This window comes from Mesocricetus auratus, unplaced genomic scaffold (assembly GCF_017639785.1).
Source record: "Mesocricetus auratus isolate SY011 unplaced genomic scaffold, BCM_Maur_2.0 Super-Scaffold_100025, whole genome shotgun sequence".
NCBI lineage: Eukaryota > Metazoa > Chordata > Mammalia > Rodentia > Cricetidae > Mesocricetus > Mesocricetus auratus.
This window is the reverse complement of record NW_024429206.1, coordinates 26,170,190-26,194,499: the sequence shown is the minus strand read 5'-3', so window position 1 is coordinate 26,194,499 and position 24,310 is coordinate 26,170,190. Positions and strand designations below refer to the sequence as shown.

At 49.6% G+C, this 24,310-nt stretch overlaps 1 protein-coding gene across 11 annotated transcripts in view; it reads left to right on the top strand.

Moving 5' to 3' along the window:
- Positions 1 to 24,310, top strand: part of Cux1 (cut like homeobox 1) — a 327,582-nt gene that overhangs the window by 283,505 nt on the left and 19,767 nt on the right. For 2 of the 11 annotated variants that reach the window (XM_040731278.1, XM_040731280.1), the window contains 4 exons: positions 2,900 to 3,202; positions 7,186 to 7,374; positions 12,997 to 13,261; positions 16,847 to 17,610. The exons of 4 other annotated variants lie outside the window; for them this stretch is intronic. In XM_040731278.1, the coding sequence (XP_040587212.1) occupies positions 2,900 to 3,202; positions 7,186 to 7,374; positions 12,997 to 13,261; positions 16,847 to 17,516 (1,427 nt within the window). In that variant the 3' untranslated portion in view covers positions 17,517 to 17,610. Of the gene's footprint in view, positions 1 to 2,899; positions 3,203 to 7,185; positions 7,375 to 12,996; positions 13,262 to 16,846; positions 17,611 to 24,310 lie in introns of those variants that run through there. 5 more of the 11 variants (XM_040731282.1, XM_040731279.1, XM_005080389.4 and 2 more) reach the window with 4 other exon arrangements.

Below are 24,310 nucleotides of genomic sequence, written 5' to 3'. Positions count from 1 at the left end.
CAATGTCATCCCTCACAATGTCACCCCTCACAATGTCATCCGTCACAATGTCATCCCTCACAATGTCATCTCCTCACAATGTCATCTCCTCACAATGTCATCCGTCACAATATCATCCGTCACAATGTCATCCCTCACAATGTCATCTCCTCACAATGTCATCCCTCACAATGTCATCTCCTCACAATGTCATCCCTCACAATGTCACCCCTCACAATATCATCCGTCACAATGTCATCCCTCACAATGTCATCTCCTCACAATGTCATCCGTCACAATGTCATCTCCTCACAATGTCATCCGTCACAATGTCATCCGTCACAATATCATCCGTCACAATGTCATCCCTCACAATGTCATCTCCTCACAATGTCATCCCTCACAATGTCATCTCCTCACAATGTCATCCCTCACAATGTCACCCCTCACAATATCATCCGTCACAATGTCACCCCTCACAATGTCACCCCTCACAATGTCATCCGTCACAATGTCACCCCTCACAATGTCACCCCTCACAATGTCATCCGTCACAATGTCACCCCTCACAATGTCACCCCTCACAATGTCACCCCTCACAATGTCACCTCCTCACAATGTCACCCCTCACAATATCATCTGTCACAATGTCACCCCTCACAATGTCACCCCTCACAATATCATCCGTCACAATGTCATCCCTCACAATGTCACCCCTCACAATGTCATCCGTCACAATGTCATCCCTCACAATGTCATCTCCTCACAATGTCATCTCCTCACAATGTCATCCCTCACAATGTCACCCCTCACAATATCATCCGTCACAATGTCATCTCCTCACAATGTCATCCCTCACAATGTCATCCCTCACAATGTCATCTCACAATGTCACCCCTCACAATGTCACCCCTCACAATGGCACCCCTCACAATGGCACCCCTCACAATGGCACCCCTCACAATGGCACCCCTCACAATGTCATCCCTCACAATGTCACCCCTCACAATGGCGTCCCTCACAATGTCACCCCTCACAATGTCACCCCTCACAATGTCATCCGTCACAATGTCACCCCTCACAATGTCACCCCTCACAATGGCACCCCTCACAATGTCACCCCTCACAATGTCACCCCTCACAATGGCACCCATCACAATGGCGTCCCTCACAATGTCACCCCTCACAATGTCACCCCTCACAATGTCACCCCTCACAATGTCATCCGTCACAATGTCACCCCTCACAATGTCACCTCCTCACAATGTCACCCCTCACAATATCATCTGTCACAATGTCATCCCTCACAATGTCACCCCTCACAATATCATCTGTCACAATGTCATCCCTCACAATGTCATCCCTCACAATGTCACCCCTCACAATATCATCTGTCACAATGTCATCCCTCACAATGTCATCCCTCACAATGTCATCTCCTCACAATGTCATCCGTCACAATGTCATCTCCTCACAATGTCATCCCTCACAATGTCATCCCTCACAATGTCACCCCTCACAATGTCATCCGTCACAATGTCACCCCTCACAATGTCACCCCTCACAATGGCACCCCTCACAATGTCACCCCTCACAATGGCACCCCTCACAATGTCACCCCTCACAATGTCATCTCCTCACAATGTCACCCCTCACAATGTCACCCCTCACAATGGCACCCCTCACAATGGCACCCCTCACAATGGCACCCCTCACAATGGCACCCCTCACAATGGCACCCCTCACAATGTCATCCCTCACAATGTCACCCATCACAATGTTGTCCCTCACAATGGCACCCCTCACAATGTCATCTGTCACAATGTCATCCGTCACAATGGCGTCCCTCACAATGGTGTCCCTCACAATGGCCATACTAACCATCACACTCAGCCAGAAGGCAGGCGTAGCACCTCCCCCTGGGCACCATCAGTGACCCCATCAAGGCACAGACAGTTGTAAAGCAAGGACCGTGCGATGCCCGATGGTGTCCACACCAGCCCCTTTCTGGTGTGTAGATGAGTGAACAGCATGCTTTTCTAGAATAAGCAGGACCCCCGAGCCCTGGGGTGGTGCGGAGCTGGCATGCCACCCTTCTTTGGTACCCGTCTTCAGCACCTCTGGACCACCACAGAGACCAACAGCTAAAGCGCTGGGCTCAAGGGTCTTTGTAACCGACCAGTGACCAGCCATCTAGCCTCCTAAGCACCCTGGCCTAAAGTGATGTGTCCATGCTTGTGTATACATGTAGAAGCCACAGGACACCCTTGGCTCTCAGCTCACAGGCACCATCCACCTTGTTTTTTGAGACAGTCTCTCACTAACCCAAAGTTCAAGAAGATGACTGACCAGTGAGCCCTAAGTGTCAGCCTGGCTCTGCTCCCGAAGTGCTGGGATTACAACTATGACTACCACGCCTGGCTTTTTAGCATGGGTTCTAGGGATGGAGCTCAGGTTCCCCATGCTTGCAAGGCAAGCTCTTCCCTACTGCGCTCTCTCTCCACCTCATGTCCATATTTTTTGTTCTGGAAAATATAGAATAACCACATATATTAGACTCTACCCTCAGTCCCTCTGAATTACCAGAACCATGGGGTTTGATTAGGACAAATCATAGCAGTCATAATGACATGTTTTGTTTTTAGCAAAAAATGCCCTGATATTAAGCCTTCAGAAACCTTTTATTTGAACCTTTAGTTGATTTTTTTGTCTTTGTTGGTGTTATTTTTATTCCTTTAATGCAGAAAATTAGAGGTTACACTTAATGAAAAAACTACGAAATAACAGACAAGACAAGGGCTACCACACGTTACCCTTCGAGAACAGGGGATTCAATTAACACTTCCTAAGGAAGCAAAGTCAGTTCATGTGGTGAGAGATGACTGTTTTCAGCAGTCATTCTTGCTGTGTTTAATTCTAGAAAGCACTCCAAAGACCTCTGCCAGCTGCAGCCCTGCCCCTGAGTCCCCAATGAGTTCCAGCGAATCCGTGAAGAGTCTCACCGAGCTGGTCCAGCAGCCCTGTCCCGCCATTGAGACCAGTAAAGAAGGCAAACCACCAGAACCCAGCGACCCACCCGCCTCAGACTCCCAACCCACAACACCGCTGCCTCTCTCTGGACACTCGGCCCTCAGCATCCAAGAACTAGTAGCCATGTCTCCCGAGCTGGACACCTACGGCATAACCAAGAGGGTCAAAGAGGTGCTGACGGACAACAACCTCGGTAGGTCCCCACTGCCAGGTCGCCAGTCATCCAGTCTTTTCCTGTCTGAAGCCTTGAAAGGGTTAGGGAAGGGGCTGCAGGCTGAGCCAGCCAAAGGCTCTAAACTCTCCATACATACATGTTTTTACTTTGCCACACACAGTTGCTATACACAAAGTTCATAAAAGAAATAGACATCTCAATATTTAAAGTTTGATGTTGTACTGGGCTACAGTGATAACTGTTGCACTACATGTTAGACATGTGTGGATGTGTACTTTAAAGAGCCTGGCAAAGGATATGCCTAGAATCATCCAATAAGGGACCTGGGGGATGTGGCTCAGTGGTAGAGCACCTGCCCAGAATACATGAGACCCTGGGTTCCATCAAAACAAAACAACAACAACAAAAGCCATGAAATATCTTACAGTGTGAATACTAGCCCGCTCACTAGAGTTCAACAACCATAGACATCAATCCCAGCCCCTTCCCAACATACCTTAGAAGACAGCCTGTAAACCAGAGCAATTCGGGTGGCCCACAGAGGCCTCCTGTATTAGGACGTGCCCTGTAGAGCCTAAATCTATAGTGGGTACCACAGCGGATCAGCTCAATCCTGCACCATCAGGATGCAGATCAAAACTTCATGGACATCAAAAACAAGGTCCACTGCTGACCTCCTTAACTGTGCCTGCTGTGGGGCAAGCCATGTGTGCCCTATAAGCCAGCCCTCAGTGATGCTCTAAGGCCCCTCCCTGGCAGCTTGAAGCCACCTAATACTGCTGCTATTATTTCTGCTCCTTTGCAGTACTGAGTTGGTCATATGCCTTACATGCTCTGTAGCTAACCTGGGCTCTTCCTGAAGTTGTTTTATCTGGCTCTCTGTTGCTCCTGGACAGGAGCTGCTAGGGCCCCAAGAATATCAGGGCATCATGCCATTGTTACATCATCCTGACCCCTCAGAGTTGTATTCATCAGTCAGGCCCCCAGGGCAGGCATGGCAAGAAAAAGTGCAGCTTCTCTGCAGGCCATGTGTCCTCATGATCCCCAGTGAAAATGTCAGTGAAGGGAGCCCACTGAGACAGCCCCACAGGACGGCTGCACGTCTCACCTTTCCCGTGATCCAGTGACACAAGAGGAACAACTGTGGCTGAGGGTGGAGAGACAGCTCAGTCTGTAAAGTGCTTGCCATGCAGTAGGACTTCAATCCCCAAAGCATTGAGCCAGGCAATGTTAGCATGCCACCCTTAATCCCAGCACTGGGGAGGCAGAGGCAGGCAGATCTCTGTGAGTTTGAGGCCAGCCTGGTCTACAGAGTGAGTTTTGGGTGGTTATATAGAGAAACCTTGTCTCAAAAACACAAACAAATAAGCAAACAAAAAATTGCCAAGCATGGTGGCATGTTTATAATCCTTATGTGGGGGAGAACAGCAGGATCCTTGAGGTTCACTAGCCAGCCAGCCAACCTAGCTGAAGTCCAGGCCAGTAAAAGAGCTGTCATAAAAGTACAGGGTGAGAGTCAGAAAAATGGCTCAGGGGTAAAGGCACTTGCTGCCAAACCTAATGACCCAGGTTCAATTCCTGAAACCCATAGAGTATACAGAGAGAACCTACTCTTCCAAGTTATCCTGTGGCTCGTGCATACACACACACCTAAATAAATATAAAACAAAAAAGTAAAATTAAGGTGGACTATGCATAAGGAATGACAGCCAAAATTGTCCTCTGGCTCGCACACATACACACCACAAGTTGCTACTGAGTTTCAGTGAAGTCTGTCAGTGACTTACAATCTGGAGTCAGGCCCAATCATCATCTTGAGTCCCCTGCATCCCATTTGTGCAATGTATTGTCCAAAACAGAGCACAATAAAAAGGACCATCCACTGAGAATAACTGTAACCGCTCATTCATAAAAAGATGAAAATTTAGCTGCTGATTTGAGAACAGCCCAAAGCCCATATGTTCATCGGTTATTGAAATGTGGAAGGATTCCTACACTTGAGTCATCCCCTTCTTCACAGACTTGTCACGAGTCCAAGGAAGCAGGCCGATTACTCCTGCTACCCACTCCCAGTAGAAAGCATCCTTCCGTGTAAACATTGAGAAAAGCAGAAGAAAAACCTCCTTTCAAACCACCAACTTGTAAGATCGCAGTTTGGAAATGCCAAACACTGGAGCTCCTCCTTGGCGTCACTCAGCAGCTCCCATTCCTACCAGAGAGGTAGTTGGCATATAACATGCAGCTAGAACAGTACCCTGCTGGCCTACAGAACTTTCTAGTTATTAACTAGAAAAACTTCCAAAAGAGTCTGTAGCCGTCACCTCGGCTTAGCAGTCAGAATCCCCTTGGTGGTTCTAACTGGTTTTAAGGCTTGTGGGGAAAGTTATCTGCCTTCCCACAAGACCCTGAATGTGGTTGTGGGGACAGAGTGGCCAGTGTCAACCTGCATCAGGAAACAGATGATCCCTGGTCAAGATTCAGATGCACTCCCAACTTAACCTTGGATCCTGGCATGTTCAAACACTCTACCACTAAGTCACACTCCTAGCCCCTCATGGGGGGGTTGTCTAGGAAAATGCTCTACTGCTGATCCACACCCTTAACCTAGTAAATTTAAGTTAAAATGGGAGGTAGCCCCTAAACTAAATTTGGCTACATAGCCTACCATGCTTATAGTATATAGCGCCACATCATTTTCTCCGGGTGTTGTATAGTGTTCTCAGTTCATAGCTGAAGGCATTCCACAGATAGCACACAAGGCAGCCTCCACAGTCTGTAGCTGCAGTGTGGACTTGGCACACCCTGCCTAGCGTCCTGTGTCCCAGATGTTGGGTTGGGCCACATGGTGGCTTTTCTGATCCCAATCTCCACTTCCACCCAGCAGCTTCTGTTCATTTAAAGCTTTTCCCATAGGTCCACGCGGATCCTAATAGATTCTGATGTACAGCTTTAAGAATGGCAGCCCTCTTCCCACCACACAGAGGAAAGACTTTCATGAGGAAGCAAACCCTTGTGTGTGTGTGCGTGCGTGCGTGCGTGCGTGCGTGCGTGCGTGCGTGTGTGTGTGTGTACGCACGCGTGCATGCATACACATGGAGGTCAGAAGTCATGTGGACTGTTTCCTCAGACTCTTTCTACCTCAGCTTTTGGGACAAGATCTTTCAGTGCCCCTGGAGCACACTGTTAGGGTTGGACTGGCTGACCATTGAATTGCAGGGATGTTCCTGCCTTCCCCCCTCCCCAGGCACGGATTGCAGGCACACAGCACTGTGCCCAGCTGTTTACATGAGTGCTAGGTATCTAACTCAGGTCCTCGTGCTTGTGCTCGGTAAGCCATCTCTTCCAGTCTTCAAGCCCTTCTTTTAAGCTGGGACACAGTGCCACCTTGGAAACTTGCGCTCTCCACAGCCACCTGCCCTGTCATCAGCCTCAGGAGGCTGCTTATACTGCCTGAGAGAAGACAGGGCCTCAGGGAAAGTCTGCTCGCCTCTGGACCACACTGAGCAAAGGCAGCTTAGACTGCAGACGCAGTACAGACCCCTTCTCCCTCCTGCAGGGCTCTAGCGTGTGTTCCCTCAGCAGGACCCTTGACCTTGCTAATGATAAAAGACGCCTGGTTGGCCTCTGGTTAGAGGCCTGTGGGAGCTGGGCAGCTGGCACTCTACCTTCTGGGCTTGCGCAGTATATTCTAATCCCTTGCCAATGGAGTTGTTAGAAGACCAATGAAGGACATGGTTCAGTACTGAAGTTGTAGGTCGGAGGTGGAGCACCTGCCTAGAGTCCCCTGAGAGACGGGGTGTGGCTCAGTGGTAGACTACTAACATGCACAGAGCCTTAGGTGCCATCCCAGTAAAAATCCAGTAAAAACTAAAGAGAACTATTCCCACAGTGTTGCTGTAGGCAGACCTCGGCAGGCCACACTGGGCCCTGGACGTGTCTCAGTGCAGTTTCTGGCTCCTGCCTGCCCTCCAGTCAGTGACCATCTCACATCTGCTCTCCAGGTCAGCGCCTATTTGGAGAGACCATCCTGGGGCTCACCCAGGGCTCTGTCTCCGACCTCCTTGCCCGCCCAAAGCCCTGGCATAAGCTCAGTCTAAAAGGACGAGAGCCCTTTGTCCGCATGCAGCTGTGGCTGAACGACCCCAACAATGTGGAGAAGCTGATGGACATGAAGCGGATGGAGAAGAAAGGTACCCGCCACCCCGGCACCATCTCACTCTCGCACAAGCCCTCGTCCCTTACCATAGCTTAGACAAGTATCAGCTAATGAGTGGCTAAAAGGACAAGCGAGACTTGTCCCTCTTTGGGACCAAGAGTCAATAAATAAAGACCTTGTGACCCTTGGGCACATCATAGTCTGTGGTAATGGCACATTTGCTGGCTGCCTTTTAGCTCATTTATTACATGTTACATCATCTACTCTGTGTGTACTCATGCTAAAGGCCTGTGAAGATACTGAAGAGCTCATAAGTGATGGGCTGAGATTATAGCTAGCTTGTAGAGTGCTTGCTTGGCAGGTATAAGACGTGGGTTCGACCACCAGTACTGAGGGAAATACAAGAAGACATGCCTTTTGAACCACACATGATACTACATACCCGTAAAGAGGAGGCTGGTGCTATAGCCTGGGTGGTAGAGTACTGTCCTAGCATGTATCAAGTCCTGGGTTCTATCCCTGGTCCTTGGAAGCTAGGAGGAGAGCTGTGATTGTTGGTACCATTATGCCAGAGGTAGGCCACACTGGGACCTCACGATGCCTCTGCCTATCAACAATGTGCTCTCCACCCATCAAGGGCCACTTCAATTCCATCCTAAGGTGTGGCCCAGGCCACAGCCTCCAGGGCAGCTCCAGGCAACACCACATACTTGAAAAGCCTAGTATCTTCCCAATTTAACTTACTATGTTAAATTTCAAGCAAAAAAAAAAAAAAAACATGCAAAGAATGATATGAAGAACCAATAGACAAGCCAGGAATAGGGTATGGGTCTTTAAAGCCATTACTTGGGAGGCTGACAGGAGGATAAGCTATAGCTCAGTTCTTAGTGTGCACACAGCCCTGGGCTCCATCCCCAGCACCACATAAACCAAGGAAGTGGTACCTATCTTTAATCCCAGCATTCAGGAAGTGGAGACAGGAGGATCAGAAGTTCAAAGTCATCTTTGCTACATAGTGAGTCTGAGGAAATCTTAGAGAGAAGGGAAGAGGATAGTCCACGGCCTGCCTGGGCTACAGAGTGAGTGGATCAGACTGAGCAACTTAGTGACACCCTAGCTCAAGAAGAAAACAAGCGAAAGAAGCTAGTACACACTGCTGCTGCGTTTCAGCAGTTTACATACTTACCCAGATCACAGTAAAGTGTCCCACTTCCTGTCGAAGCCAAGACTAGCCACCACAGGAGTGATACCAGGCCACCTGCAACCCTGTCCCTTCAGATGTCCTCTTCCCTTTCCCCACCCCAAATTATTTGCTCCAGGCTTTCAGGCCTCCACCTTCCTTCCACATGGGCTCTGGTGCCATCTTGTGTCACAAACTGTTACTGTCTCCATGAAGCTCACACCTAGGGCATCCCAGGTCCCTAGAATGACTGCTAAGTCATTTACTAGGGCTACTACTGTCAGTGACACAGCAGGTGCCATTGCTTGGGTCTCCTCCTCTTGGTGCCTGTTACAACTGTCACATCCTGAGCATCTAGACCAGTGGTTCTCAACCTTCCGAACGCTGCGACTCCTTAATACAGTTCCTCATGTTGTGACTCCCAACCATAACATTATTTTTGTTGCTACTTTATAACTGTAATTTTGCTACTGTTAAGAACTGGAATATAAATATCTGTGTTTTCTGATGGTCTTGGGTGATCCTTGGGTGAAACGATCTTTCAACCCCCAAAGAGGTTGTGACCCACAGGTTAAGAACTGCTGATCTGGAGGTTGTGACCCACAGGTTAAGAACTGCTGATCTGGAGGTTGGCTTTCCTCGCCTCACCACCCGCCTCTGCCCTCTTTCCATCTCTCTCTCATATATATAGCAGTCTATTGTAACCAAATGTGACCTTGAACTCCTGACCTTCCTCTCTCCATCTCCAATTCATTATGCACCAGGCTGTCCTGGATTCCTAGTGATCCTGCCTCAGACTTTGGAGTGTTGGGATTAGAGGCACCTACCACCACGTTTATGCAGTGCTGGGAATGGAGTCCTCACTGAGCCACAGCTCAACCCCCAGGATGTACCTTCACAGTAGTGTTGTTGGTAATAAAAGAGTAGAGTTCAGTTACTGCCCAGCATAAAGTGTTCTCCTTGCAACCAAAGATGATGAAAATACCAACCTCTCCAGAGGGCAAGAGTCAGAAACAGTACAAGTAGTCAGGTAGTTGTGCATTAAGTGAGAATTATTAATTTGTATTCCTTTAAAACAGTGTCAGGTATGGAGACACATATCTATAATCCCAACACTCCATAAACTGATCCAAGAGGACCATGAGTTCCAGACTACCCTAGGCTTCAGAGTAAGTGCCATGCTTAACCAGGACTCAGTCAGTAAAGTGCTTACCTTGCAAGCAAGAGGACCTGAGTTTCAGCCCCAGAACACACTTTAAAAAATAAAAATAAGGCGGGCGTTGGTGGCGCACGCCTTTAATCCCAGCACTCGGGAGGCAGAGGCAGGCGGATCTCTGTGAGTTTGAGGCCAGCCTGGTCTACTGAGCGAGTTCCAGAACAGCCTCCAAGACAATACAGAGAAACCCTGTCTCAAAAAACCAATAAGTAAATAAATAAATATAAAAAAGAAGTGGAGTGTGATAGTACACACCTTTATTCCCAACAGGCAGGCAGAAGCAGGTGGATCTCTGCAGATTAAGGCCAGCCTGCTCTACATAGCAACATAGTAAATTCCAGGACAACCGGGGCTGTCTAGAAAGATCGTGTCCCCCCAAAAAAGGCAGGCATGTACTTGTGATCCCAACACAAGGGAGACAGAAAGACAGGCTCCCTGGATGCCAGACCAGTGAGAGACCCTGCCTCAAAACTAAAAGGAGTCAGGCAGTGGTGGCGCACACCTTTAATCCCAGCACTCGGGAGGCAGAGGCAGGCGGATCTCTGTGAGTTTGAGGCCGGGCTGGTCCGACAGCCTCCAAAACAATACAGAGAAACCCTGTCTCGAAAAACCAAAAAAAAAAAAAAAAAAAAAAAAAAAACTAAAAGGAAGGGCTGGAGAAGCAACTCAGTGCTTAAGAGTACTTGCTGTTCTTGAAAAGGATCTCACTGGGTTCCCAGCACCCTTGTGACTGATGCATGGAACCCAGGACCTAAGGAATCTGGCATCTCTTGCACTATACTCACTGCGCACACTGCCCCGCCCTGCTGTGCACACACACACACACACACACAGTTTAAAAAGAGGATAGGGTGGATAGCACCCCAGGAACATCACTGGAGGCTGTCCTCTGGCCTCAGCATGCACCCTGTACACAGGGCATGCACACACACATACAAGGCAGGAGGAAATGGCTAGTGTGGCTAATTCCTTGCTAAGGCAATTACAGTCATTTGTGGCTCCACAACAGAGAGCCACACAGCACCCCAGAGCCTCAATCCCACCACTGCCTATCCCCCTATACCTACATGTTCACTGAGGATATACCCTAAGCAAGATCTCGTCCTCGGGACCCTCTCCCCTGCCTCCGTGAGTGAAAAACTCCTGTCTCTAGCATCTGTCAATCACTTTACATTTTCTCAAGCCATTGGCCTTCTTCCATGACTTTGCCCTGCGTCAACCTTCCTTTTTAGTTGCACCCGGGTGTCAAATTCTTTGACACCTCCTCAACTTTGGCCTGACCTTGTTACCAACCCAAATTCTTCCACTGTCCAGATCCTAAACTCAGACTCCTGATTCCCCAGCCATCTTATATCCTGCACCTTTCTCTCTTTGTTCTGCCTTCCTAGGGTGGCCCCTAGATTTCTGGTATCACCTTCTTCCCTGGCCATGGTGCTCTTCTCGCCCAATGTCTTCCCACTCCCCCAGCCCTGAGTGCTCCTGCTAGTGCTGTGCCCCAGCCACAGTCCTCTCCTCCCCCTAGGCTGCTGAGTCCTCTGGAGTCTTGACTGGGCCTAGACCATCTCTGACACACCTCTGTGGTCCCCAGTTTCACTCCACAGTCCTGATGGGCCTCCCCATCCCCTTCTTATATTTCCTCCCATGCCCTGCCTTCCCCCAGCCCCTGCTTCCCACAGACACACAGTAGACTACCTCTGTCCCACGTTCCCACCTGTTTCCATCTGTCCTTCCTCCTCCAGGCGCAGGACCCTGAGGGTTCGTCCCCAGTGCTTTCTCCATAGTCTCTCCTCAGCTTAGAGCTTGTTCCTTATCATTGTGGGGAATGGTTTGGGACCAAACCTAGGGACAGTGTGCAGCAAACTCATTTCTACCAGAGCCACACCCACGCAAGTCACTCATGAAAAAGCCACTCCTAACCCTGGACTTACCCTCTGGAAGGAAGCCACATGTCTTGCTTTTCATTTCTTCCTTTCACCCTTCCCTCCCTCCCTCCCTCCCTCCCTCCCTCCCTCCCTTCCTCTCTCCCTGCCTTGTTTTTAAGACTAGGTCTTACTGTGTAGCCTGGCATAATCCTGAACTGACAACACTCCTGCCTCAGTCTCCCCAGAGCAATTCCTGTGTTTTTAGTTTAGTCTCCCAACATAGCAACCTTGCTGGCCACCCTTGCTTCTCTCTTCCCGCCAGCCACTGGGCCTTTGCTGCCCAACTCCACGGATCCTCTCTTATTCTCTGGGCTTTATTTTTCCCCATATTACCAAGTCTAAGTCCAGCCTGGCCCTTCCTAACGTTCCTCCCTATGGTGCTAGATGCTGTTGACTATCCATCCCCTCAAGATGCTCTAACCCTTTCTATGACATCATTAGCCCCTGGCTGTCCGCATGTCCCGCTGGGCCCTTCTTGGCTTCTCCTTGGGAATGTCCCTGCTGGTCTGCTGATGTAACTCTTGTCTTGATGGTTGACTTCAGTCATTGTTGCCTTCCTTCCCCTTCCCTCCTCTCTCTCCTTCCTTCCTTCCTTCCTTTCCTCTTCTCCCCACTCTTTTTCTCTTGACAGGGTCTCATATAGTCCAGGCTGGCCAAAACTATCTATGTAGCCAAATGACCCTGAACACCGATTCCTCCTGCCTCCACCTCTCAACTGCTGGGACTGTAAGCACTCACCACCTTGGCTCAGGTTTCCATTTCCTAAACAGTCTCCTGCTGTCTTCTATGCCAGAGCCTACACTTTCTAGTTGATCAGCATCACCCTTCAAGACGGCCTTAGAATACCCTCTCTTTGGAAAGTCTCTCAGCCCTTTCCAAGTTCTGTCCAGTGACCTCCATTAGTGCCCCTCAGGTGCCCCAAGTGTCCCTGCCACCAGTATATTCATCAAGCTGGATCTTTCTACTGTCAAGTTGGGACGGGATAGCTTGGAACCCACTTGACATCAGAGTGGGCCGCAGTATATGCTGAGGACAGACAGTATGGTTCCGCTGCAGGGTTTTATTAGGAGTGGGTATTTTGTTTAGTTTTGAGTGCTCGCGCTTAAACACAGGGTATTAGATATGCTAGACAAGCACTCTACCACTGAACTGTAGCCCAGACTGGTTTCAAGCTCATGATCCTCCTGCCTCAGCTTCCTCACTGCTGGGATTACATATGTGCCCCACCACACCCAGCCTATATGTTTTCCATCACCCTGCTCTGGTCCCAGAGCTGAGCTTTGAGCTGGTTTCCTAGTTGTCCCTGAGTTCACCTGCCCCCCCTCTCTCTCCCTGCAGCCTACATGAAGCGGCGACACAGCTCTGTCAGTGACACTCAGCCCTGTGAGCCCCCCTCTGTGGGCATTGACTATAGCCAAGGCGCCAGCCCCCAGCCACAACAGCAGCTGAAGAAACCTCGCGTGGTGCTGGCCCCAGAGGAGAAGGAAGCGCTGAAGCGAGCGTACCAGCAGAAGCCATACCCGTCACCAAAAACGATCGAGGAGCTTGCCACACAACTCAACCTGAAGACCAGCACCGTCATCAACTGGTTCCATAATTACAGGTAGAGACCTGTCAAGAGCTCCAAAGCCTAGACCCGTGAGAACCCACCCAACAGAGCACAGTGTGGCCCTTGGTCCCTGAAGGTAGACCCAAGGCCAAAACATTGTTGTATGATGTGAACAGCTGTGTAAGAAAGCTGCTGCCCCACATGGCTGGCCTCCTCCAGGAGCTGAGGAGACTTGTATTATTTGATGTGTGAGCGTGCATTGCATGCCCGAGTTATGTGGAAGTCAGAGGACAACTCTCAGGGTTCATCCTCTCCAGCCACCTTATGGGATTCTGGGTTGGAGCTCAGTTTGTCAGATCTGTACGCAGAGCGCTCTGTCTGCTGGCCACCTTGACAGTGGCATCACCATCATCATTTTAGAGAGTGTCTCATTATGTGGTCTTGCTATGTAGACCAGAATGGCCTCAAACCCAGAGATCTGCCTACCTCTACCTCCCAAGAACCGGAGTTAAAAGCCTGCACCACCACATCCAGCCATGAGGGTCTTTTTTAAAAGACAGCTGGGGACTGGTAGGATATCCCAGCAGGTAAAGGTACCTGCCACCAAGCCTGACTACCTAAACTTGATCCCTGACCCCACACGTGGAAAGAAAGAACTGACTCCTGCAAGTTGTTCGGACTTCCACACACATGCCATGGCATGTGGCTTCACCACACCTACCACACACACATGCAAAAAGAAAATTAAAATAAGCCAAGAACAAGATAATTCAGAATTGGCCTCCGTTCAAATGTGGCTTGTCAATAGAGCTCTTGTCTAGAGTCCAGTGAGGAGCTGGGGAGTGGCACCGTGGTACAGTTCTTGCCTACCATGGACAAGACCTTGCTTAAACTCCCACGTCCCCCAAGCATCCTTTTCTGTACAGGTTTTCTAGGTATCAAATCTGGGGCTACAGCCGTGGAGCTCAGAAGTAGAGCTGAGTACAAGGCATTCAAGAAAATAAGTTACAATTTAGAAGATAATGCCAGGCATAGTACTGTACACCTTTAATGCCAGTATCTAGAAGACAGAGGGATGGGAAATTTGAGTCTAGCCTGGGCTACAGAGTAAGACCCTATCTCCAGAAGTACATAAAAAAATGTATGCCCTCCAACTAGTACTCAAACACAGGGTCACTAGTTCTGGTTTACAAGAAGCTGGTGTGTAAGGCAGATCCCGTGCTACCCTTTGGCCACCTCCAGCCCATTCACCTCTGCGTAACAATCAGGGCAGGCCTTCACTCACTCCAGAAGCCCTGTAAGAGTTGACATAGCAGTGCAGACCTATAAACCTAGCACTTGGGGCGCTGAGGTAGGTCGTTCCAGCCCATTCTAAGGCCCTGTCTTAGAAAGGAATCTTGAGAACAAGTAACTCAAAAGTCCATGTTTATTTATCTAAGTTGTATAGCTAGTAAACAGCAGAGACCAACTTCAAACCCAGCATGTTTGAATCCCATTTGTAAGATTTAGCTTAGCTGCCCACCTAGCCTGTCATCTCCTGACTGGGCAGAGCAGAAATGGGTACTCACCTCAATGGCCTCCTTGCTGCCCCGAGGCTTGAAAACAGATTATGAGCCGACCAACTTCCCATCACAGCACCAGGGACTGGTCCTCCAGTTTCCAAGTTCCTGAAGCTACCCTAGGAAAGCTGTTATACCTGGGTATTTCTGGGGACCTATCAGAATCTCACCTTTCTGAATCACAGCTTTAAAATCTTCGTGAAACAGGCTGGAGAGATGGTTCAGCAGTTAAGAGCATTGGCTGCTGTTCCAGAGGACCCAGGTTCAGATCCCAGCACCCACATGGTGGTTCATAGCCATCTGTAACTCCAGTTCCCTGGGAATCTAACACTCTTCTGGCCAGCATGGGCACCAGGCATTCATGTGGTGCACATATATATAATATATATATATATACATACACATGCAGGCAAAACACTCATACAAAATAAGGAAATACAATTTAAAAAGCTGGGCATAGTGGCGCACGCCTTTAATCCCAACACTGGGGAGGCAGAGGTAGGTGGATCCTTATGAGTTCAAGACCAGCCTAGTCTACATAGTAAGTTCCAGGATAGCAATGCTGGGTAGAGAGGCCCAGTCTCAAAAACAGATAAACAAACAAACCTTTAGGGTGTGATTCTTATTTCACTGTAGCAAAAACAAGTAAGTATGGACCAGGTAAACAACTAACCTGAGGTAGGACAGGCCTATAACCTCAGTTATTCGGGAAGCTGATGAAAAGATTTAAAGTTTAAGGCCAGCCTGGGCTACAGGGTAAGTTCAAGGGAAACTTAGAAAGACCATGTCTTAAAACTTAAAAGTTCACCAAGTGCTGGGAGATACATATTGCACTTGGCTCAAAATCAGCCAGCCAGGTGTTAGAGGCGTGGCTCAGCCAGTACTGTTTGCTTAGCAAGCTTACAGCCCTTAGTTCAGTAGTAGAACGAAGAGAAAAAAGTCTGAGCCATGTCCAGCCCTGGGGTTTTTATGGAGGCCCTCTTTCTGCAGTATACTGGAACTGGTGCATTTCTAACAGTGGGCGTTTTTTGCATATTATGCTGGCTGACTAGAAAGACACACCTAGAAAGTTGGCTGACGGAGCCTAGTGATGGGGAAGGTTAAAGGAGTTGGCAGACGAGATGGCTTCAGGACCTTTATGGAGGAAGCAAGCTGTCCTGGCATTCATTGTCTCAACAAGTTACCTGAGCCCATTCCCACCTGAAGCCAGGCAGTGGTGGTGCATACCTTTAGTCCCAGAGGCAGGTAGAGCTCTGAGTTTGAGGATAGCCAGGGCTGTTACACAGAGGAACCCTGTCTCTATGTATGTACATTCGGTTGTGTGGTTGGAGTGATACGGCTTGGCAGTTAAGAGCACTCGATGCTCTTCCAGAGGACATGTTTGATTCCCAGCACCCCTATAGCCGCTCACTAACTCCAGTTGCAGGAGAGCCAAGCTCTTTCTGACCTCCCAGGGACCAGGCCCACGTGTGGTGCACAGAGATACATGCAGGCGAGGCACCTTTCACTCTTTCTTTTTTGGCCTGGTATCCTGAAAGCATGTATCCAGTCTCCTTCCTACTTACCAGCGGGCTCTTCCCCACTGAGTCCACTGCCTTCCAAGCGGCAATCAGTTGAAAATACACCAGTGGGTGGAGGCCTGATAAAAAGCCCCCGACCCTCTGAAATTACAAGATTCCCTCCGTGGCCGCAAGCAATAATTGGCTCTCCAGTGAAGCGCCATTCACTGGTCAGTGAGTGTTACCGCAGCAGAGTGGAAGCAGCTGTCAGTACCGTGGGGTGGATGGAGTTGAACAGGGAGCTCCTGCGGTCAAGGCCAGGCCAAGTGCGTCACGTGACAAGCTCAAGCCTATCCTGAGCTGGTGTTACATAGCAAGACCCGGTCTCAAAAGATAAAGCAGGGGCTGGGAGTGCTAGGTCACTCTTGGCTGATTAGCAAGTTCCCAGGGATGGGCGGTCTCATCTCAGAACGAAGCCTGTGGTGGAGACCTGGCAGAGTTCGGGCGGGCGAGGGAGGCAGACGGCAACCGTGGCGGGCACGGGCGCAGGGCGCTCACGGGCCTCCGCTTGTGTCTTGCAGGTCTCGGATCCGCAGAGAACTGTTCATTGAGGAGATCCAAGCCGGGAGCCAGGGCCAGGCCGGCGCCAGCGACTCACCTTCGGCCCGCAGTGGCCGCGCCGCACCCAGCTCCGAAGGCGACAGCTGTGACGGCGTGGAGGCCGCCGACGTCGAGGAGCCAGGTGGCACCACAGTGGCCACCAAGTCTCAGGGAGGGCCCGCAGAGGTGGCCGCAGCCCCGGCCGACCGGGAAGAGGCCGCGCAGCCTGCCGAGAAGGCGAAGGCACAGCCACTCTCCTCGGCGACCCCGGGACAGGACGACGGAGACGACGCGGGCCGGCCCAGGCCACCGCCCGAGGGCCCCGCCGACACCCCGGCGCCTGTGCCAAACCTCGCCGCGCCCGCGCCCGGAGAGGACGCCGCTACCTCAGCCACTGCGACGGCCCCCGAGGCCCGTGGCGCGGCCAGGGCGGGCCCGGCGGAGAGGAGTTCTGCGTTGCCAAGCACCAGCGCGCCCGCCACTGCGCCCGCGCGAAGGCCCAGCTCGCTGCAGAGCCTCTTTGGCCTGCCCGAGGCGGCGGGCGCCCGGGACAACCCGGTGCGGAAGAAGAAGGCCGCGAACCTGAACAGCATCATCCACCGCCTGGAGAAGGCCGCCAGCCGGGAGGAGCCCATCGAATGGGAGTTCTGAGGGCGCCGGCCGCTGGGCCTGACAGCAGGGCCCGCCGGGCACAGCCGGGCCTTCTTGCGCCTAGCGGTCCCAGCCGGGCGGGCAGCACCGGCGAGCCGCGGGCGGGCGGGCGGGCGGGCGGGTGCGTGCGCTCGTGGAGGGCAGGGCCGACCGAGGCCTGGACGTGTTGCGCACTTAGCGCCCTGCGGGCCACAGGGCAAAATCGCCATAGGCCAAGGTGCATATAGAAAACAAAGGAGCATTAAGCCCAATCTATGTCGTGTTTTCAAGGAAGAAAACGGAAATGTGTAGTCGAGCTTTTTTGTACCCTGAAGTGTTTTTTTTTTTTTATTGCCCTAAGTGATTTCCACAGGTTCTGGAATAACTCTTTACAGCTTTTGCCTTGTGCCCTCCTCTTTCGTGTGGGCTTAAAAAAAAATCAAACCCACATATTAAAAGGGGGCTTTTTATCTGCCATCTAATGGCTTCAGAGCGATAATACACTATTATCTTCTTAAACCAGGAAGGGGGGGATTTTTCAGAAAAAATTAAAAAAGAAAGTTTTTGTAGCTGTTCAGTTGCCACTAAGAGATTGCACAGTCAAACCGACTCTAAACACACTAGTTTGGATTCCTAAATATTTTCAAGAAAAGAAACTTCTCGTTTGAAACTTTGAATTAAAATAAAACACATTTACTCCACATATTTTTTAACAAAAAGGAAAAAAAAAAGAAAAGTCACATCAGGAAAAGTATCTGATTTTGTGGTCGCTGATGTAGTGTTTTCTTGTACGTAAATAGAATCCTGACATGTAGTGCACATTGATCCATAGCTTTAACTGACTCTGGGCTTTTGCTGACCAGAGTTTGTTTAATACACTCCATTCTAGGCCAAATCAGGACAAAAAGAAAGATCCGAATCTAGGTATTTTATAATCTGCTTTTTAACCTCTAACCGCAGAGCACGCTGATCAGACCTCATATCTCGGAGGTTTAGGAGACAAGTTAGAACTGTAGCATGTACCGGTTCATTCTGTTTCATGGTATCTACGTCCGTGTTGGCACACCCGCTCCTGTGCAAGCGTCGAAGGGAAGGGAAAAGGAGGCCCAGAGGCCCAGCAGTTAGTCCCTCCTGAGCAGGCAACGGTCTGCTCCTCTCCTTGGCACAGAAGGCACCTCACCTCACGCTACTCTCCAGGGGCTCCAGGATTGAGCCCCAGGGGAAGATGCTCCCTGGGCTTGGGCGGGGCTGGCGCGCCCATGCGCACTCTCTCTTCCTGTCTTCTCCCCGCCCCCTTCCCACCACAAGCACTGATATCCCTATCCACTCGTGGGAAGCTTCCTTCCCTGCAGAAGAGAGAATGCCGGTCTGAGCTCTGTTCCCATCCCTGTAGAGATGGCCCAAACTCACCAAAACGGTGACGCTCTTCAATTCCAGACCAGACCATTGGCCTTCATTCATTTCTCCTCTCACAAGGTTTTTTTATGCACAGTTTAGGGCAGTCTAAGTACAAATCAAAAGTCTAACTTGTCTCTTGATTCCTCCCGTTGTCTATGTGTATATGCGTGAGTATAGAGGTGGATGAAAGTGTGCGTGCGTGTGCGTGTGCAATTTTATACGTCTGTGTATTTTCTTAAGTACCTGTGCACACATAGAGTGCATTACTGCCACCTTTTTCAATAAGCTGGTTTATCAGTCATGGCTTCTACAGGTTTTGCTAATTTAGACTCCTTATTGCCATATCTTTAAACTAACAATAGATGATTTCGGTATATATATATATTTTTTTTTGCTTATTTATAGGTGCTGTATTTTATTATCTGATTGTTAGGAAGGGATGAAAGGGGCAAATATTCTTTAGAGGGATAGACTGCCGGCAGTATTGGGTATAATTTACAAGATGTAGCTGTCATACTGTATATTACTGATTGAAAATTTTTGACCGTATTGTGTATCATTGAAACTTTTGTCTTAGGTCAACATCTTTGGATGACATTTTAATGGTGCATTCATTATTTCTTAAGTTTAATTAATTAATAGTACTTTTTTTTATTTGGGAGGGTGGGAGGGAGTTCTAATTTTAAAGGTATCTCCCGCTATGACACCTCAGTGTGCTTGTTATTCCTTAGCTTGTAGGCTTTGACTGTCAGATGTGAAACCACATTTCTTGCATGATGTTTGGAGCTTATGTATTTTCATTCACAGTCTTTCAACCTGCAGCTGCAAGCCCTTAGCTGGAGTTTTCACAAACTGTAAGAGTCACGACACTAAAGACAATGCCTTTTCATGAATGAGAAGTTTCCAGGAGGCTCTAGGAGGCTGGGAGGCAGGCCCCTTGCTCTGTCTTTGGATGGTCGCATTTCTTCTGCACTTGAGATCTGGTTCAGTGATAAGAGAATTCACAGTGGAGGGACAGAAGGAGAAAACGGAGTTCACCTAGCTCTGTGCAGGGACACTGAGTGAGGAAGAGCTCATTCACACCAGGGATCCATTAGGGACATGGAGGAGCAGTGTCACTGTGGGATCATGGTCCCCTCCACAGAAACCTTAGGGAACTCTGTCATCATGGGGGATGCATCTTAAACACCTGGTTTTCACTAGGATGGGAAGCAGAGTCAACAGGACTGAAGAGGGCAGTGTGTTCCTTTTAAAGGCATGACTGTTACTTAACCACAGTGTTAAATCTGAGGAAATGGAAGTCAAGATGTTTCATCCTGGTAGCCACACAGTAGAGGTCTAAGACAGCCTTTGGCTCTTCCAAGCAAGTCAGTCGTTTTTGTTTCTTTGCTTTCTGGTCTAGGCTCTTGTTGGCCCCGCCCTGTCTCTTGTGCCAGCCCTCCATCTGGGCGCTTGATACAATCACTTGGTTAGGGTTTTGCTTGAGTTCTGCATTTGTATTTTCTCTTATTTATTACTGTTATTATTATTATTTTAATTGAGATCCCAACTTGATGGTGTTTGGGGTTAAGCTAGCACTGTCTATAGTATTTCTAAGAGTTGCCAGTAGACAACACAGAAACCTGCGGGGTTTACATCTCTCCTCATCAGCTCCTCCCTCCCTTCCCAGTTTGAGTCCAAGGGTTCATCTTTCATCTTTCATCTTGAAAAGCAATATTCAAGTGCCTTGAACAGCGCTCCCTCGTGCGGTGGGGTGACCTTCCGCTGGCTGGAGATCCAAGTAATAGCTCCCACAGGCATTCTCTTTACAGTCTCTCAGCCTGAAAAGCTGAGTGCTTCTCCTGCAGGGGAGAACGGGTCCATAGAAAACACTAACACTTCATCACAAGCCACTGCTCATTTAAATGCCTTTCTTTTTCATTAGAGGGGCAGTCCTAACTAGGTATCGTGCCATTACCCAGCTGGCTAAATGGGAGCCCACCATGAAGTCAGTGTTCACATCAGGCCCCTTGACACCTCTTCATTCATGCCCAAAACCCCTTGAGGCATCCAAAGTGGCAGGCATGTGGGCTCCTAGACTCCTGCCACTCACTTCCACTCTGACCCAGCTCCCAGTCACCTCCTGTCTGATCTCTGTCTAGTAGACTTCTCTTTAAAAAGGAAAAAATATATAGGCACTTAGCTGAAGTTGACTATTTTCTTAGCTAGCCACTCTAAAAAAATATCACACGGGGCTTATGACTGTATCCTGGGTTAGACTCAGTTCAGACTCTGGGTATAGTATTAGGAATCCAGTCACACCACTCTGAAAATGAGGCAAAGGAAGACAGTTGTCACCCTTCTCGGGACAGATACTTGTGTTTGCAAAGTTCAGGTGGCTCCCAGGCGAGCTTTCCTCTCGTCAGTGTCTCCCTTCTGTCCCTGTTTAAAGCCACATCTGGCAGACGGCCCAGAATATAGCCGGGTTGGGAGCTGAGTATTCCTCTGGGCTCTTGTGGCCAAGAGAGTCCTTGCCCACTACTACCCACATGGCTCATCTGCCTCCACAGCCAAGCCAAGTTCAGTTGTGGGGCTCATGAGCAAGCCAGGAAGGGAGCAGCTTGTATCCAATGGCAAGGGGGCACTCCAGGGAGCACTCTAGGCATCGGCGAAGCATCGGGGAGCCAGAGTGCCGATAACCAGCATCTCAAGTGCCCTCCCTGCCACAGCAAGACTGTATCTTTGCCCTCCAGAGCCGTGTCTCCTTTCGAGGCAGGGCTCTGGGCACTCTGTGCAATCCATCGTTTGGCCCCCATCACAAGCTTGTGCTCGCCGTGCACTGCCCGCGGGTAGGTACCTGTAGTCACCCTAGGCCAGCCCTCTGGGACTGCTGGCCTTGCAGAGAAGAGTAGAAGGAGGGAGCTGAAGGCTCTTGGCCGAGTCACTCCTGTCCTGTCCCTTCTTCAGGGTCCTCCCTCATCCATCCTCTTCTGCCTCATCGCCTGACATCGCTCAGAACTGTGAGCCAAGTGGCCTGGGGGGGAGGAGGACTCAAGAGGCTGCAGGCTTGACAGATCATCTCGTCTTGGCAGGTGGGCTTTTTGCCTCCTTTCTTGAGCACGCTCTGAAGTGGTGTCTGGAGTCTGCTAAGCACAGGGATTTTTCTCTTGGCTTTCAGCTGTTCTTGAAACTCCGGCAGCTGTTGGGTCTGTAGGCAGGGGCAGTCTCTGGCCTCAGAAACTCTTTTGTCTTTTGCTCTGCCTTCCCACATAGCTGTCAGGTCCCATCACAGCCATCCTTTGGTTATCTCTAAAGGACATGCACACATCCCCAGGAGCTGTGACTGTCCATATCTCCTGTCTCTAGCCCTGGGACCTTACCAGGAGCTCTGCTTTACAAACACGAGTATCTCCAGGACAGGAATGGTCATACATAAGCTTTCTCCCCTACCATGCAATATCTGGTCTTTACTTCCCAAAAGAACATGCCAGGACAGCTGGGGGATCTGAGGCATACCTGCTCGAGTGGCCGAAGTGTCCCAGTAGGACATAGGGAATTTGTTTTGTTGTCCCCATCATGAATGTCAAATTCACCAGGCGCAGCTGCCGCTGCAGTTTCTCTGGAGCTTGACCAATTCAGGGGTAGATTTGTGGCCACTGTGGCAATGCTTGTCCCAGGTGGCTGAGACTCTTTCAGTGGCTTGGTCCCAGCTCCCAGAGGTGCTGTCTGCCAGGCCGACCAGTAAACCTGCATGCTAAGTGAATGGACTGATTTGAGCAAATGTCATTCTCATCACTTCTGCCAATGTCTTATAGATAGGAACTACCAGGGAAGTGAGGGTAGGGGCAAGCTCTTTGTCAAAGGCATACAACCCCAAGACCTCAGACTCAACCAGTGCAAGAAGGGATCAGGAACAGCAAAAGAAAAGCCAGGGTCCCCCAGTGTTCTCCCGAGGACCTGCTTCCTCTTCACACCCATGCCCACCCCTGCCCCTCTCCTGCCACCTCCCTCCAAAGATCCCATGGCCACATCTTTAGTGGCATATCGAGTTTTCTTTTTTGGACGAAGTGACATTTAGCTTTAACAAGACATTTCCAAAGCTCCTGGTCTCCTTTGAAATGCTGACTTGAAAAGTTCAGCATTATTGCCAAGAAGAGGGGGAGGGGCTAATGAGAGAAAGACGTTAGATTATGCATGAATGTGCACGCCCCATCCCTCGGTTTTTCAAATTTCAAATGCCTTTGAGTTGCTTTTCATAGATGGATTTAGTTTGCTCATGTTAACTAGAGTCTGTTACTGTAATTTTTGTAGTATTCTGGCTTTAATTTCTACCACAAATATGCTATGTACTAAGCTTTCTGTGATCAGAAAGGAAAGGTGCCTTAAATCCCAATACCACGCCTCTATCCCTATGGAAAATGTATCAGAAGCACAGTGCCAGGAAGCGTTGGGACTTCCTTGGCAAATAGGACACCATTCAGCAAGACACATCCAAGTGGCACGGGGCTGCTTTTGTTTGGTAATTCTTTTTTTTTCCCAACCCATAATTATCTTTTGTTTGTTGTTTGTTTTGTTTTATTTTTTTATAGTTTGCTTTAAACAGGAAGCACTTAATAGATGGCTCTGTGTCAAAGCTCTGTGCAATGGAAATCATGTTGCTTTTGTTTGGGGGGGGATTTTGTTTTGTTTTCTTTTTGAAAAAGAGCGTTATTGCACACCAAATGAACTCCTAAGTAAGCTTTAGAACCAGGATCGATTCAGGTCGTGGATGAGTATGTTCACTGTAGTTCTGTGTGTTCATGAACCGACGGGCAAGCTGGCCTACCTTGGCCACTGAGGCTCAGCCTGAGCCCTGGGTCATGGCTGCCTGGGTTCCAGCAGCTGGGGAACCTTCCCAAATGCCTGACCCCACAGTCGACCCTTGAAGCACTTAACCCTCTCTTTGTGGAGATAGACCGACTGCTACTGATCTGTCAGCGTACTTGAGGGTGATTATAAAAGGATGTTTCTTTAAGAAAGAAAAAATATTTCTATCTATCCTCTTCTAATTTATTATTAGGTTAATCATTTAAGTACTTATCAGGAGTGTGTTGTCATTTTGTGTTGTTGTTGCGAATGCTTTTGCTGTCACTCCAGTGGTTACTGTCCCTTACTCCCCACATCTCTTCTCCCCACCCAGAGCCTGAGAAGGTCTGGGGGACTGCCGTGGAGGAGTGAGGGACAGAAGGGAGTCCTCCAGCACAATCAGACACCTGTCTCCCTAGTGGCCACTCAAAAACTGGCGGTCTCTACATACGTAGCTGTTTAACTGAGTTAATGAACAAAGTCACCCAATGCGGGCGTCTCTGGGTGGGATAACTGCCCCCAGAGGCGCTGCTCTGCAGTAGGAAACAAGAGCCAAGTTCAAGCTCCCCAAAGCCTCCTAGAGCCTCTGTTAA